This window comes from Chrysemys picta, chromosome 7 (genome assembly GCF_011386835.1).
Source record: "Chrysemys picta bellii isolate R12L10 chromosome 7, ASM1138683v2, whole genome shotgun sequence".
Taxonomy (NCBI): domain Eukaryota; kingdom Metazoa; phylum Chordata; order Testudines; family Emydidae; genus Chrysemys; species Chrysemys picta.
The window spans coordinates 83943193-83960080 of record NC_088797.1 but is presented as its reverse complement, the minus strand read 5'-3'; the positions used below and the strand labels follow the sequence as shown (position 1 = coordinate 83960080).

At 40.1% G+C, this 16888-nt stretch overlaps 1 protein-coding gene across 17 annotated transcripts in view; it reads left to right on the top strand.

Annotated features, from left to right (window-relative positions):
- The window catches only part of CTNNA3 (catenin alpha 3), a 939042-nt gene that overhangs the window by 188166 nt on the left and 733988 nt on the right, over positions 1-16888 (top strand). For 16 of the 17 annotated variants that reach the window (XR_010589482.1, XM_065553430.1, XM_065553429.1 and 13 more), the window contains exon 6: positions 1616-1879. The exons of the other annotated variant lie outside the window; for it this stretch is intronic. Coding sequence is in view for 15 of the 16 variants with exons in the window: in XM_065553430.1 (XP_065409502.1) it covers positions 1616-1879 (264 nt within the window). In the remaining variant the exon portion in view is untranslated. The remainder of the gene's footprint in view (positions 1-1615; positions 1880-16888) is intronic. 17 annotated transcript variants of the gene reach the window in all.

Sequence of the window (16888 nt, the reverse complement as noted above, 5' to 3'; positions counted from 1 at the left end):
GTGGATGTTGAGAAGAGATTTTTAGTTCAGAGAATAATTGGGATATGGAATGGGTTGATAGAGGCTAGAACTGACGATCAAGGAATTTAATTGTGGAATGGATGAATATCTAGAAACTTGGAGCATTTCTAAATAAATTTGCATATAGGTGGCTGTGATAACACAGCTCACTATAAAAGCATAAAAATATCTGTGCTATCCCTAGAGCTTCATGTTCTTGGATGTTTAGTTCCAGAAGGTGAAGCTTCCTCAGAGAGCTGATGTACTGCCCCTGAGTCAAATATAAGTTGCCTGCTTACTGGGTTTGACATGAAGAGTAGAGGGGCCATATGTATTTATATAATATGCCAAGTGTAGACAAGTCCTTAGTAACTTTATTGGATACCTACAGAGTCAGAGCCTTTGCTTTCCAATCCTTTTCATAATGCTTGTTTTATTTATTTATATATATAAAAATAAAATAATATTCTTGGCTGCATAGTCACCAGATACCTTGCTAAGACACAACAAGGTGCAGATGAATGCTAGGGTGGGATTATGTTGTATGAAAGAACCCACCTCTGTAATGTGGGATTTAATTTATACAATGGCTTACTGATGATTAAAAAGACATATTACACATTAGTTCAATTTATCCTAAGCAAATGATCAGTGAGGGAAGCAGTGATCTGCTCTGTTTAAGGCTCCCTCTCTGTTGCTTTGCCCCTGAGTCTTCCAAAATATCCTGAGGAAGCAAGATCTGGTTTGGTGATCCCCCAGGCCTCCACAAAAACATAGGCTGGAACAAGGGCCCTGTTTATTCAATACTGAAAGTGCCATTTTCCAGCCATCATCTGATGAGGAATGAAGTGGCTACTGCATTTTTTTTTTTAAGATAATACATTTAGATGCAATGCCAATGGAAGGGCTCTGTCATGAGGCAGGGCTTCTCCTCAGCTTGCCAAGGACTCTCTGCTGCCCCCACAGTCTTTTTTAGGCAGTTTTACTGTCCAAACTTAAACAGTTCCTCAGCTCTCCTTTTACATCTCAGACTTTTGCTGCCTCCCCTCCCAGGGGAGTCTGAGGGTCCTGCTTTTTTGTGTTCTGTAGCTTTGTCTCTCACTCGGTCACTCTTTGACCCCTTATAGCTCCAGGTGCAGCCCCGTCCCCTAAATTAGCCCAACTGGGAGCACTTGTTCTGGCACAGGGACACTGGACCTCCTTCAGTTTATGGGGCCAGCCACCCTGTGACAGGTCCTTATTGACGTCAATTGAATTTCAGGCTGTCAGCAACTTCCTTCTCATTTTCCCACTCATTCTTCTGTCTTTCAGTTCACTCTTCTGCCCACAGTTTGAAGGAACCGAGGCTGGAAGCAGGGGCTTCAACTATTCTAAAAATCCTGTTTTTTTTCCTGTCCCTCTTCCTTTCCCTCAGTTTAATTTCTGCTTTCATCTAAATTTCATCTTATTTTAAAAATAAGTAATAAAGTGCTGCAAAAGAAAGTTATAGTAAATCAATCTTTGTTGAAATTTAATTCACTGTTTCCTTTAGCAAATATAGTAGAGAATGGACTAATTTGGTTTTACATTACTTGTCAATTTTAGTGTGCTTTAAAAACTCTTCTTTTCCTGGCAGGATTTGAAATCTAGCAATCAACGAGATGAAATTGCAGCAGCACGTGCTTCTCTGAAGGAAAATTCGTCTCTTCTACATTCAATTTGTTCAGCTTGTTTGGAACATTCAGATGTTGCATCTCTTATAGCCAGCAAGGACTCAATTTGCAATGAAATACAGAGCGCTCTCAATGTCATTTCTAATGCTTCTCAAGGAATTAGTAATCAAAGGGTTCATCCTACGTCTCATTCAGCTATGCTAGGAAGTGCACTTGATGAGCTTGAGGTAGGTATATATGTAAACATGTACCAACACACCGTACACTGGAGAATGAATTAATTTATTTTAAATGAAGGTAGTGCTTGCTAAAGTGACATTGAAAGCATTAGAAACTGAAGTTCTGTTTATTCAGTGTGGACAATATTAATGCAAGCTTTCCCATAAGGTGCATCAACCCTGACCTTGGTGGGACCACTTCCTGCAGATGAGGTGGTGGTTAGGTCTCCAAGCCTGTTTAGTTTTTGGATTCTCAAACACTGCCAAAAAGGGTGCTAATTAGTTCTTGTTGAGTTGCTGATGGAAGGGGTGAACACACATAGGACAGAAACTGGAATAAGCCCATTTTATAAATGCCACTAACCAGTTATCAGGTGAAAACAATTTTGGTTATCACTGGCCTAAGCTGGATTTTAACCAGTGTATTGGAATAAAAGATTCTGTCCTAATGCCGTCACATATGATTCACATAATTGAAGTTTAGGATTTGAACAGGGCTGGTGCAACTACTAGGTGGCCGCCTACGGCGCCAAGTGGTTGGGGGCACCAAAAAGAGCTCCTCAGGGGAGGCGGTGGAGTGGAGGTGAGCTGGGGCAGGGGGACACAGGGAAGGCTGCCCGCAGCAAGTAACGGGGGTGTGTGTGTGTGTGTGTGCAGGGGAACCGCTCCCCGCCCCAGCTCACCTCCACTCCGCCTTCTCCCCTGAGCACGCCACCCCCGCTCTAATTCTTCTCCCCTCCCAGGCTTGCCTTGTTTGTGCAGGGGGGAGGGGAGGGGAGGCGGCTGGCTATTTCCTGCAGGAAGTGGAGTTACCCAGCCCCAGCCTGCTCCGCTCCCTTGACTCCCAGGCTTTTTTTTGGGGGGGGGGAACTGCCCCCCCCCCCCCGCACTCGCCGGCGGCGTGGCTGGGAGCCAGGGGAGCGGAGCAGGCTGGGTCTGGGTCACTCCACTTCCTGCAGGAAGTGGCCAGCCCCTTCTCCCCCGTCCTCCACGGAAACCTGGGGCCAGCCCCCCCCCCCATAGAGGCCCGCAGGGGGGGCTGCATAAGGCACCAAAATAGCTAGGGATGGTCCTGGCTCCCCAGACCGGAGGGGGGGCGCAAGGTGGAAGTTTCGCCTAGGGCGCAAAATATCCTTGCACCAGCACTGGATTTGAATTATGCTCTTTTTCTGTCAGCGTCATTTAATGAACAGTGACAAAGTAGTTAAATTAATATCTTATTGGACCAACTTCTGTTGGTGAAAGAGACATGCTTTTGAGCCACACAGAGCTCTTCTTCAGATCATCCTGGGACCAACACAGCTACAATGACTCTGCAAACTGTTTAATGAACAGACATAATGTGATTCATATGGTTAGACAAAAATTGTGTTTCTGTTTTCAGCAGTTAAGAATATATTTGAGGAAAGTCCCATCTTTCTCTTCTCCCAAACAAGTCTTAATCATCTGAGTAAGGTTTCCCCTTTGCATGTCTGGCTCTGACCTGATCTATTTGATGTTAGGAGACCAGAGTTCTAGTTCTGGCTCTGCCATTGGTCTGCTGATTGATGTTGGACAAGTCCCTTCTCCTCTTTGTGCCTCAGTATACCTAAATTGGGCATGATGTTACTGACCTCCTTTGTAAAGCACTTTGAGATCTACTGATGAAAATGCTATATAAGAGCAAGGTATAATAGTAATAATGTTGTTAGAATTCCTTCTGGTGCTTGAATTTACCCTCTGCACACACTTTCCCTCTAGTAAAGAGTCACTAGCTCTGCATTATGAGCCTGATCCTGAAAGGTGCCCTCACTTCCCATAATGTTAACAGGGGTGCTCCAACTTGCACAGTTTGGCTCTAATTCTGCAGCCAGAATGACAATGTTCTGTGTTGTTTTGTTATCAGGAGATAGGGATGACTTCTGAATGGGTGACAGACCCTTCCTGTCTAACACTGAAGTATCCCAGCACCACTGTACGTCTGAGTTCAGCTGGTCCGGTGAGCTGCATTTGAGAGATGCTGCATAACATAAGATAATGGCTTTAATTGTAGAGGCAACAGAATGATCTGACTAATAATGTCAGTAGGTGCCATTGAACCATGCAGTATGTCTTGGAAATAATTGCTCCCCCTTTAGCATTTCTGTACTGGGGAAATTTTAAAAAATATTCCCACCATTATTACTAAATCCTTGTGTATCAAGAATTCCACAATAAACTCCATAGAACTCCAATGACATTCATAATTAAACATAGACTAGTAATGTTTAATTCTTAATAATTACTAGGGTTGTCAAGCGATTAAAAAATTGATAAAAGTGATTAAAATATTAATTAATTAATTGTGCTGTTAAACAACAATAGAATACCATTTATTTTAAATATTTTTGGATATTTACTACATTTTCAAGTATATTAATTTCAGTTAAACACAGAATACATAGTGTACAGTGCTCACTTTATATTTATTTTTTTACAAATTTGCAGTGCAGTGTAAAAAAACAAAAACATGTATTTTTCAATTCAACTCATACAAGTACTTTAGTGCAATCTTTTTATCATGAAAATTGATCTTACAAATGTAGAATTATGTACAAAAACCCCTGCATTTAAAAATAAAACAATATAAAACTTTAGTGCTTACAAGTCCACTCAGTCCTACATCTTGATCAGCCAATCACTCAGATAAACAAGGTTGGTTACAATTTGCAGGAGATAATGCTGCCTGCTTCTTGTTTACAGTGTCACCTGAAAATGAGAACAGGCATTTGCATGGCACTGTTGTGGCTGACATTGCAAGATATTTACGTGCCAGATGCGCTAAAGATTCATATGTCCCTTCATGCTTCAACCACCATTCCAGAGGACATGCGTCCATGCTGATGACGGGTTCTGCTCGATAATGATCCAAAGCAGTGTGGACTGATGTTTGTTCATTTTCATTATCTGAGTCAGATGCCACCAGCAGATGGTTGATTTTCTTTTTTGGTGATTCGGGTTCTGTAGTTTCTGCATCAGAGTGTTGCTCTTTTAAGACTTCTGAAAGCATGCACCACACCTCGTCCCTCTCAGATTTTGGATGGCACTTCAGATTCTTAAACCTTGGGTCGAGTGCTGTAGCTATTTTTAGAAATCTCACATTGGTACCTTCTTTGCGTTTTGTTAAATCTGCTGTGAAAGTGTTCTTAAAACGAACATGTGCTGGGTCATCATCCAAGACTGCTATAACATGAAATATATACAGAATGCAGGTAAAACAGAGTAGGAGACATACAATTATCCTTCCAAGGACTTCAGTCACAAATTTAATTGACAAATTATTTTTTTAACGAGGATCAGTATGGAAGCATGTCCTCTGGAATGGTGACCGAAACATGAAGGGGCATACAGATGTTTAGCATATCTGGCATTTAAATACCTTGCAACACCAGCTACAAGAGTGCCATGTAAATGCTTATTCTCACTTTCAGGTGACATTGTAAGTAAGAAGCAGGGAGCAGTATCTCCCATCAATGTAAACAAACATGTTTGTCTTAGCAATTTGCAGAATAAGAAGTAGGACTGAGTGGACTTGTAGGCTCTAAAGTTTTACATTGTTTTGTTTTTGAGTGCAGTTATATAACCAAAAAAAATCTGCATTTGTAAGTTTCACTATAAAGAGATTGCACTTCAGTAATGGTATGAGATGAATTGAAAAATACTTTTTCTTTTGTTTATCATTTTTACATTGCATATATTTGTAATCAAAAATAATATAAAGTGAGCACTGTGAACTTTGTACTCTGTGTTGTAATTGAAATCAATATTGAAAATATAGAAGAACATCCAAAAATATTGAATAAATTTCAATTGGTATTCTATTGTTGTAAATGCGATTAATAGTGATTAATTTTTCTGAGTTAATTGCATGAGATAACTGTGATTAATTGACAGCCCTAATAATTACATGTTGAAAACTGTATTAAAAGAACATGCAGGGCCAGATTCTTCAATGCCTTCTCAGGGCCTTTGCATCACCAGAGTGTAGGGGAGCTCACAGCTGTTGCAGAGCCACTATGTCTGTTTCCTGAGCCAACCTCGTCACCCACCACCTGGTCTCAGCATATAGGGTGTGTCCAGAGTGCAATGCAACTGGGATGGAGTCTCTTAGAAACCACACACAGGTGGCAAAAATTAGAGAAGCCCAAAGGCTGCTTGAATGTACACCAGGGCTCAGGATTGCACAAATTTGCTCAGAACCTCAGGGTGCTGTAGCCAGCTTTCACATTGCTCCAATCTTTCTTTTGCATGGAGCAGAAGCTCAATGAAGCAGAGAATTTGGGCCTAACCATCCAATTTAAATACTCATTTTCTTTTTAAACTTGTTTTGCTCACTGCATTAATTCAGTAGCAGAAAAAGACTTTCAGGCAAGACACATTAGCAAATCTGTACTGTAGCTGCTCAATCTGTCTACTTTTGGAGGTTCTGGTTTGTTTATGTTGACTCTTCTACCTGCCACTACCTCTGAATGGATCAAGGTAAAAACAGTCCATTATGTATCCTTTGTCTTACACCTGCCTGGGAAATATTGCCTGTTCTTTTGAGCTTCTCTACACTGTTGAAGAAAGCATACATATCTGATTAAATTATTGGAAGAATTAAAACCACAACCAGAATCCTTTTGCGTGAGTCACTTCTTTTGTTTAGTATCAGGGGGTACATGTGTTAGTCTGTATCCACAAAAACAACAAGGAGTCCAATGGCACCTTAAAGACTAACCGATTTATTTGGACATAAGCTTTCATGGGTAAAAAACATCACTTCTTCAGATGCATCCCAATATTTAAATTCTTGATTTATAAGTGAATGTTGTAGCCATTCATTCAAGTATGATACGGATCATCAGATCATTTAGATATCATTACATAACCGGAACTTAAGAGGTCTGCTATGAGAAGGAATCCCTTCTGTTTCCCCCATACTTCGAAGTTGCTTCTCTATGAGCATTTGGCTCTATTGGTTTACTCTGAGTATGTTGTCAGGCCATTCTGCAGCTTAGCCTCTGTCAGTGCACTGGAGAAAGTAGCAATGCCAGCAGTAGCAATGTTTTCTCTGTGTCAAGCCATCCCACGTCTGAAGCCCATTTAGGAGTCAGGATGTTGTAGGAGGAGAGATACACCTCTACCCCGATATAACGCTGTCCTCGGAGCCAAAAAATCTTACCACGTTTTAGGGGAAACTGCGTTATATCAAACTTGCTTTGATCCACCGGAGTACGCATCCCCATCCCCCTGGAGCACTGCTTTACCGCGTTATATCTGAATTCGTATTATATCGGGTCATGTTATATTGGGGTAGAGGTGTATTGCAGTTGGCAGGCAAACACCTGGAACCAGTATCTGCAAACCACTCCATGGGGTGGTACCTCTCTGAAACTGTTTAGTTTCAGTGATTGACTTTAATCACCTCCCAGCGTATTTAATTCCTGTGGGAGCTGTGGTAACCCCTCCTGCATGGAGTAGAACACAATCACACACAGCATAATACAATATGGTCCCTAAATACATTGTGTGCGATTGTATTATCTGTCACTGTGGGCACCCAACATTCCCCTAAAGACAGTAGGAAATGTGGGTGTTTATTACTCCTGAAAATCAGGTCATTTTTATTTAAGTGCCTTGGTTTAGGCACTGAAGTTTGAAAAATATTTACAACATTACTTATTATAATTAAGAAAATGATCGAATAGCATAGAAGCAGTATTGTCAGAAGTGCCATGTCATAAACCCTATGTTGCAAAGAATTAACTAGACCTCCCTTGACTATATCACACTACCTTTTTTCATAAATACAAAAATACTTCTCCAGTTTAAACCTTTGCCTTCTTGAGGCCTATGTGGAATTGTATATTTGCATGCACAAACAATATAAGGAAACTGCAGCACTCAACGAGATTAGTTTCTATTTTTGACTTTTTGTCATCTTTTGGCTATGGTGGTGCTCACTGTTATCCATGCTTAGAAGAGCCATAATGCACTTAGCTGAATAAACGCTTTGAATACTTAGGATACTTGACAACTACTTTGTCTTGACCACATTTCTGGATTCTGTATTTAAAGGTTAATTTTATACAATACCTCCTTACAGCTCTTTTGGTAAGCAGTAGTTTTTATCAAAAGTTAGTTTAGACTTATTAACTTTCAGGGAAATATGTTTTTGTAAATTTAGAGATAGATATATTAAGTAGACCAATATGCCATAGTCTCTCTGAACTGTTATTTCAGTGTTACTGGACCCGGCTGTACTGCTTTAAAATTACTATATCAAGTTATAGTGATAATATAGTATTTACCTCTCAACAGCGCAAAAGAGCAAAAGTACAGAAACAAAAGAAGAGGACACAAAAAAAGATTTAGCAGAAATTCCTCATCAGCAAGTGCTTTCTCCTGCGTCCTCCTCCAAATGTATCATAATCTAGTGAACTGGCATATGCTAGTTTTGCAGATAGATCATCATCATCAATTCATTGTGGCTGTATTTATGAGCGAGCACCTATATGTTGGTAGGGATCACAGCAGTTTCATTTCACAGAGAGAAAGTAACAGACTGAAAACTCAGACCAGAACTAGTAAATTATTACTCATTACTCTTATTGACAAGAATAACTCCATCTGACTGGCAAATTTTTAATAGGATTGTGAAGTTTTCTCATCAAAAATAGTACTAGCTAATGTGGCGAAGTCTCCCATGGCTTCTGAAAAGTAATCATCCCCTGTCCCACGTACCCACATATTATATACACTTCTTTACCCATGTACATTAACATGCAGCTTTTGCTAGTTGTAATATTTACTATTTTCCATTTGACGTGTGGCATAATCAAACCCTCAGGTTTGACACAGCTCAAGATGCTTGGCAAGAAGTAGAAAGGTTTGAGTTTCCACTTGCTTAAAGTTCTTTAGTGTTTTCATGGCAAGTAAGGTAGCTATTTGTTCAGAGGGCTTAATGATTTATTACAAAATTTGGAACAGTTCTACTGTTCAACATTTAGTTGGAGAGTTCTTGATTTAGTTCTGTTGAAAAATTTTCTAGACAATATCGGAGGCCGTGACTGAAGTCTCTGGGTGAAATTCTGGCCCAATGAAGTTAATGGGAGTTTTTCCATTGATTTTAGTGGAGTCACAATTTTAGCCCCATGTGCCCATTCTATTGTAAAGGTGTCGTGGGAAAGAGCAGGTGCAGTATTGAGGAGACTGGGGCATCCACTGAGAATAGTCCAGGAGACTTGACACTATTGTGTAAAAGAAAAATAAAGTGCCAGTGAAATTATTCACATTAGAGAAACTCTAAAATATCAAAATGGCAGATTAAGTTCACCCTCCAAAATACAAAATACAGTACATAATACAAACAGAGCTTCTCCCATCAAATAACTAGCTTAATAGTTTGCAGGCCAGACGTCTTCCTATTTGCTTTCTGTATCCATATGGGAAGAGGGGAAAAGCTTTGTTATTTAAAGGCACCCATTGTCCCAGCATGCAGTAAGAAAGACAATACACCAGGGATATGGTTTAATTAGATTTATTAGCTTTATTAACTCACCTGGGTAATATTAGGTAATAAGTTGTACAGTGCAGGTCTAGTCGTTCCTTAATTGTTTCCACCTATTTGGGAAGGCTACCTTCAGCCCTCCCCTTCCAGTTCCAGCCAGTTGTTGGGTTCCTACTGCCCTCCTCTTGTTTGAGGGATAAGGGGAGATGGGGTGGAGGAACTTATCTCCCTGCAATATCAGACATAGGGAGCCACAATCATGCTTCCTTAGGGGATGCCTTCCCCTAAGTCTACTTGCAATTCTGGTTTATCAGGGAACCAAATCCTCTGTGGTTTGAGTACCTGCCCTGGACACCTGCTAAAAGAAGGTCCCAACAATTAGCTTGGCTGACTTGAAGGAGCCACTAAACCTTTTCTTCCCACTGTCCACACAAAGCCCCCTGCATTCAAGGTTTCTTACTCTCCCCCTTAATGTAGATCACTTCACCAATAGTTTGCAGGCCAGAGGTCTTCCTATTTGCTAGCTATACCTCCATGGGAAGGGAGAAAAGCTTTATTTAAAGGCACCAGACCTTTTTCTCACTCTCACAGTAGATCACTGTGTTCCAGGGCTAGTCAGTCTTATCGACTTCTCTAATACTTAGCTCAATTAGAAAACAAGAGAGGAGTGTTGGATTCCACAAATCTACCAATCCCTAGTAGAGGGGAGGTATGGGCTTCTCCTATTCTCACTTCCTAAGGGGGGCTAAAGCAGTGTTTCCCAACCTGGAAGGAAGGCTCCCAGCCTAATGAAGGTAGGGTTCTCTGAATTATTCAAAAGGTAGTGCAAATGTTGCACTAGCAAAATGGCTATTTGTATTTCACAATTGAATGGTTCAGTATATATTAGTTGGAAATCAACAATTTGTTATAGGTGAATTACCTCTATATAATAAATCAGTAAATATTTAAACATTATTTACTAATTGTGTATGCAATTTGCAAAACCCCTATTAGTATGCTAGTTATCAAAGTGTAAGCTTTTTCCTTTCTCTCTCATGCTGTGGTGGGCATTGCCTACATAAGCAATCAGAGTAATTATAACCTAGGTAAGGCAGTGATTAAACATCTGTGATGCAGAAAAACATAGATCTCACTTCTGAAAACTGTCTAGGTGCTGCTTTTTAAATTTTTCATTCACACGGTCTGTAGGGGTAACTGCTGAAAGGTTAGTTTTCCCAGCATTTTAGGGTCCCTCATGACACTTCTTACCATATAAATTCAATTAGTTATAGTACATTTCCTCAATTTCCTCAAAAGTAGAATGATACTTAACTGTTGTCACTGCGTTAAATATAGCTGATTTTTGATGAATCATAGAATCGTAGGACTGGAAGGGGCCTCGAGAGGTCTTCTAGTCCATTTCTCTGCACTCAAAGCAGGACTAAGTATTATCTAGACCATCCCTGACAGGTGTTTGTCTAACCAGCTCTTAAAAATCTCCAATAATGGAGGTTCCACAACCTCCCTAGACAATTTATTCCATTGCTTAACCACCCTGACAGGAAGTTTTTCCTGATGTCCAACCTTAACTGCCCTTGCTCAGTTTAAGCCCTCAGAGATTAAGGATAACAATTGTTCTCCCTTGTCCTTGTAACAACCTTTTATGTACTTGAAAACTGTTATCATGTCCCCCGTCAGTCTTCTCTTCTCCAGACTCGATCTTCCCTCATAGGCCATGTTTTCTAGACCTTGAATAATTTTTGTTGTTCTCCTCTGGACTTTCTCCAATTTGTCCACAACTTTCCTGAAATGTGGCATCCAGAACTGGACATAGTGCTCCAGTTGAGGCCTAATCAGTGTGGAAGAATTACTTCTCATGTCTTGCATACAACACTCCTACTAATACATCCCAGAATGATGTTTGCTTTTTTTTGCCAGTGTTACATTGTTGAGTCATATTTAGCTTGTTTTCATCCACTGTGATCTCCAGATCCCTTTCCACAGTACTCCTTCCTAGGCAGTCATTTTCCATTTTGTATGTGTGCTCTTGTTCATGATATAATTTCTTTCTAAAGCTGCAGGAATTTCCCTTCATAGAATAATGCTGACGACATTAATATTTTATGCATATTCCAAACTGTAAACCCCCACTTCTACATTGGAGTTGGGAGAGCTTGGCACAGGAGCAAACAGCAAATTGTTAAGAGTCGTGGGAGAAAATGCAGAGAGTAGCTCAGAAGTACTGGACATCCCCATGGAGGTCAAGCCCCTACATGTTCCCCAAGATGCATGTTCTTGTGAATTTTTTTTTCTGTAGGGCTCTGTGCTTTTTCATAGTTGAGATGTTTGTGACAAAAGCTGGGATTTAAAGAGGTTATTTTCAAGATCAGAATCTTCATGGGTTTTAGCATTCCACTTAGCTGTCTTGGTCTACTGCCAATGTGGTGTGCTGCGTTCCCACTTTGGATTGCAGCAAAGATGCTGACTGGCAATTCGGATTGTCTGTTAGAGTGGTCTGGGGCGTTTGTGAGGTTAGGGGAGGTTTTTTCCTCTTTAAGAAGTTTCTGTAGTTTATAAAAGTTATAAAACTCTTGTGTTCATGTGGGTATGACTGAGTGAGTAAATGGATACAAATGTAGTATGATTGATTCTCATCTTTGTTCTCCTCCCCCACCTTTGTCTGGTTATGTTTCAGCATTTTGCTGATCTAGTTCCTTTTCACTTTCATTGGGAATTAAATGAGTTCCAGAAGCGTGGAGTGCTGATACCTGGTAATTAGTTGAGATTGCCATGACAATTAGCCTGGATAAGTAGAAACTAATTGTCTTGATTTGACCCTGAAAAACCAGGTGAGGCTTGGTGAGGAAAGCACTGTCTGGTCCAATCAGGACAGGGGAAAGGACATATAAAAACAGCTTTCCTGAGTTTGTTAAATCAGGTGGTTCTGAAAGAGTGGGAGCCTTATGTGCTAGTAAGGCTGAAATCTGTGAATTAGAGCTGTTAACTTATCAACTCAAACCAAGATGGTCAGACTGGGAAGCTGAGAACAGTGTACTAGAATTGCTATGCAATCAATTTAAATGCTGAAAGTTACAGATATACTGGATGTGGATGCTAGATGAATTAAACCTCATGTGCCTAGACTAAACCAGGCAAGATGCTGAAACCCTTCGTGTGAAACCTGATTTTTTTTTTAAAGGCTTTGGGAATATCCTTTCCTAGATCATGGAAGGATGAATACATTTTTTTTTTAAATTTAACCCTCAAGAAATAAAGCACCTGTGACTTTGTTTTAGTAAAGCTAGGCCAACTGCTCAAGAGGTGCCTGTGATAGACTGCTAAGGCAGTAATAACATATGGAAGAGTGTAGGAAGAGAGGTCTAGGAATGAGAGACAAGGGGAAAAATCAAAGATGTATTTTAGTAAGGTATAGTTTTATCAAATTTATCATGACTAATTTTTTCCTAACATTTCATAGCATGTTCATTCTTACTATTGCCTTTTTAAACATGCTTAGAATTTTTACTAAAATGAAAAATGAGATTTTTGTTTTTCTTCCTCTTTCTTAAGTCATTAAAATTTCTGGAGGCATTTAACCTATTCTTTCCAAAGGAATTTCCTTCAGTATAGGACAAACATAGAAGTTTGAAGTCCAAATGGTGGATTTTGACATTTCTGAGATTCTGGAAAGAGTATTTTAAGAAGAAGAGTATGCAACCTTATCTATAGGAGGTGATATCATTTGCCCACTGTAACTACAATCAGCAAATGAGACTCTATCATAACTGTTACAATGTATGTTTGTCTCTTGGCTGTTGCTTACTGAGCTCATGATCTCTTTAAAATCCAGTGTTGTGAGGTACTGATTTTTCATCCTTACAGCACTTTGCAAATGATTGAGTATTGCAGACATATGGAATTAGGATAAGTTTAAGCTGTCTGAGATCAGTTAATATTTTGAAGTTTGTGTGAATTTAACATCTGCAGGATCAACATTTTCAATATGTATCTCTTTAGTTTTGTTTTCTCTTTTAATTAGGAAATAATTAAGGGCTGCAGTAAGGATTATAACTTGAGAAGAAAATTAGCTCGTTAGAAATATTGTTGGCCATTGGATACACAACACTGGTCTTCCCTCATAATTAGAATATTGCGTCTTATGCTTTACCACATATTTGTACAGACATTCCTGTCCATATTATTATGTATATTTAAACAGAAGGACATTGGTTTTAAAAATCAACTAAAGCTACATAGTTCGCACTTTCCAAGTTAACTGATGGTTGCCTCTATTGGATTAATATAAAACCTACTGAAATCATCCCATCCATCATTGTATCCTGTCACCTACTGAAACAAATTGTTAAATCTAGCTTCAGATGTTATAACTTTCTAGGCTCTATTCTCAGAAACTATACAATAGCAGTAACCACTTTTTGACAGTTTTGAATATGTGGTCTTCACTTCAACTGTTGCAAATATTGATAGTCTAATAGTGATAGTCTTTCCAAACATTAAAATCAACGGTCAGAATTTCTGTGTGTGTGTGTGTGTGTTTGGGGGATAATGGTTCTCTGAAATTTTTTGAAGCTTCTGTGATGATATCATGGGAGGGAGAGGTGAGGAAAAGAGCTCCTCTGTTGCTCAAATATACAAGAGTGCAAGTTAGCTTTGATCTGCCTCTGTATACACACCCTACCTCTGGTTCTGATCTGTGCAACCTAGCATCCTTAAAATGAACAGGACACCAATGAAGATGTGAGGACTTGGGGTGATGTGCTCTCATTTCCAGGTGGAGAGCAGAACATAAACTACATACCAAGGCTCTGAAAAGTGCAGCCCGTAGGACTGTTTTAAACAAGTTATTTTATGTATTGAGGTTATGGAGGGGTCATGCTCAGTAAATTTCATATCTGCTAATGAATAATAAGGGATAAAGCTGAATTGACACAAGTCCATGAGCGTTCTCGAGCAACTTGAGAGTACTAGAGCATGATATTTGAGCTTGAGGTTTATTGCTTAAAGCATATTTGGAATATTACACTATTTCTATGCTGTGGGAAATGTGAGTTGAATGCTCACTTTAGTGCAGTGAGAAGAGGAAGACCTAGACTGGTCAGAATTCCAGTGTAGATCAAAAATACATTTGTTTTTAAGGTGATCTGCAAAACAGTTTTTAAAAATATTATACTGGTAGTCTTTTAAAAGTTGCATAAAGAGGGCTTAGTGGTTTTTTTTCTTGCTCTCCCCATCCCTTATAAATATTTGGAAAATTAAGTCTAGCTTTCCCTGGTTTTGCTAGAGGAGCTCCTAGCTTTCTAAAAGTAGCTCAGCATTCCTATGTTTTCAATGAATATGAGAATCGGTAACAGACTTCCTTTCTCTAAATCATTCATTAGTTATTGAAGTTAGGTGTTTTTAATCTTGTGATGCCATCACATCACTATTTCTCCACTCTTAGAATTCTCCAGTCAAGACGACATGAATTTCTAATGTAAAACATAAGCAGAAAAAATGACAATCTTCCATGACTTTGTTAAATATCAAAAAGAAGCCCAATTACACTGCTCTGCAGCCAAAATGACTGGGTTTGGACAGTACTTGCTTTTTAGGCAAAACAATGAATGATGCAATCTGAAGCTGGTATTGTGTCATACATGATATGAATTGCATCATGTTATTCCTAGAAGTCATGGATGATGCAATCATAACGAAGCTTACATCACTCTGCTGAACAAATTGTCCTAGATCATCTCTAGAAATCATACAGTCTCGTGCTCTCTTATTTGTCAGTGTTTGATTTTGCACAGGGACACATTTCTGTTTAGCCAAAGTGAGCAGAGATGCCTCGTACTTGTGTGAACAGTGCAGATAACTTCTGCTATGTTTGTGGTGAAGTGACTTTTGCATCACAAAAGCGCAGTATAACCACTATGGTTAAGAAAGCCTATCACCTTTATTTTGGCTGCAAAATTGGAGATCAGGACAAGAGGTGGGCCCCACACATATGCTGCAACACTTGTGCAACAAATCTTCGCCAGTGGTTGAACAGGTAAAGGAAATCTATGCCTTTTGCAGTGCCAATGATTTGGAGAGAGCCAACAGATCATACCAGCAATTGTTACTTCTTCATGGTGCCTCCAGTTGGGAAAGGTGTGTCAAAGAAGAAAAAGTGGACTGTGCATTATCCAAACCTTCCATGAGCTATACGCCCAGTACCCCACGGAGAAGGAGTGCCGGTTCCTGATGCACCAGAATCATTCTCACTTGAGTCAGACGAGGAAGAGGATGAAACTTCTGGTCCTGAATCATCAATGTCACAGGACCCACATTTTCTCCCATCCCCCTCCTCTAAACCACACCTCATAACACAAGGTGAACTGAATGACCTTGTCAGGGATTTGGAACTACCCAAGAGTAAGGCAGAGCTGTTGGGCTCCAGACTACAGCAGTGGAATCTCCTGGCAGGAGATGTTAGGGTTTCCGTGACCGTCAAAAGGATCTTGTCCCATTCTTCTTCATGGAAAGTGATCTTGTAGCCTGCAACAACATCGATGGTGTGATGGCAGCCCTCAACATCGTTCACGATCCAGATGAGTGGAGACTGTTCATTGATTCATCGAAGACGAGTCTTAAAGCTGTTTTACTGCATAATGGCAATGTTTTGCATCAATTCCAGTTGGTCATGCAGTCCATAGGAAGGAAATCTATGACAAGATGAAACAACTTTTGAGGTGCATAAACTATGACCAACATCAGTGGCTGCTTTGTGGGGATTTGAAGGTTGTTGCTCTCTTGCTTGGTCTGCAGACTGGATACACAAAGTACTGCTGTTTTCTCTGCGAATGGGATAGTCGTGCAAGAGATTCCCACTACATCAAGAAAGATTGGCCACTCCGACAGTCATTGGAGCCTGGGAGGAAAAGTGTTCAGCATCCACCACTTGTTGAATCAAGGAAGATTTTGTTACCATTCTTACACATCAAGCTGGGTCTGATGAAGAACTTTGTCAAGGCCATTGACAAAACACAAGCAGCTTTCAAGTACCTCCGTGGAAAATTTCCAAGGTTAAGTGAAGTTAAGATAAAGGAAGGTGTCTTTGTTGGTCCTAAGATTCGTGAACTTCTTCGAGATGATGCATTTGACCGTGCTCTGCATGGCAAGGAAAAGACGGCATGGAAAGCCTTCCAGTTAGTGGCAATACATTTTCTCAGAAACAACAAGGCAGACAACTACAGGTTGTTGGTGGAAAACCTCCTCAAGGCATACAAAAGCCTTGGTTGCAACATGTCACTAAAGATACACTTTTTGCACACTCATCTAGATTTTTTTTCCCACCGAACTGCGGAGCAGTGAGCGACGAGCACGGCGAGCGATTTCACCAGGACATTGCAACAATGGAGAAACGCTATCAGGGCAAATGGAGCCCATCAATGCTTGCAGACTATTGCTGGACAGTGACAAGAGATGCTCCATTTAATGAATACAGGAGACAAGCCAAGAAGCGCCGAGTAGACACTGAATAG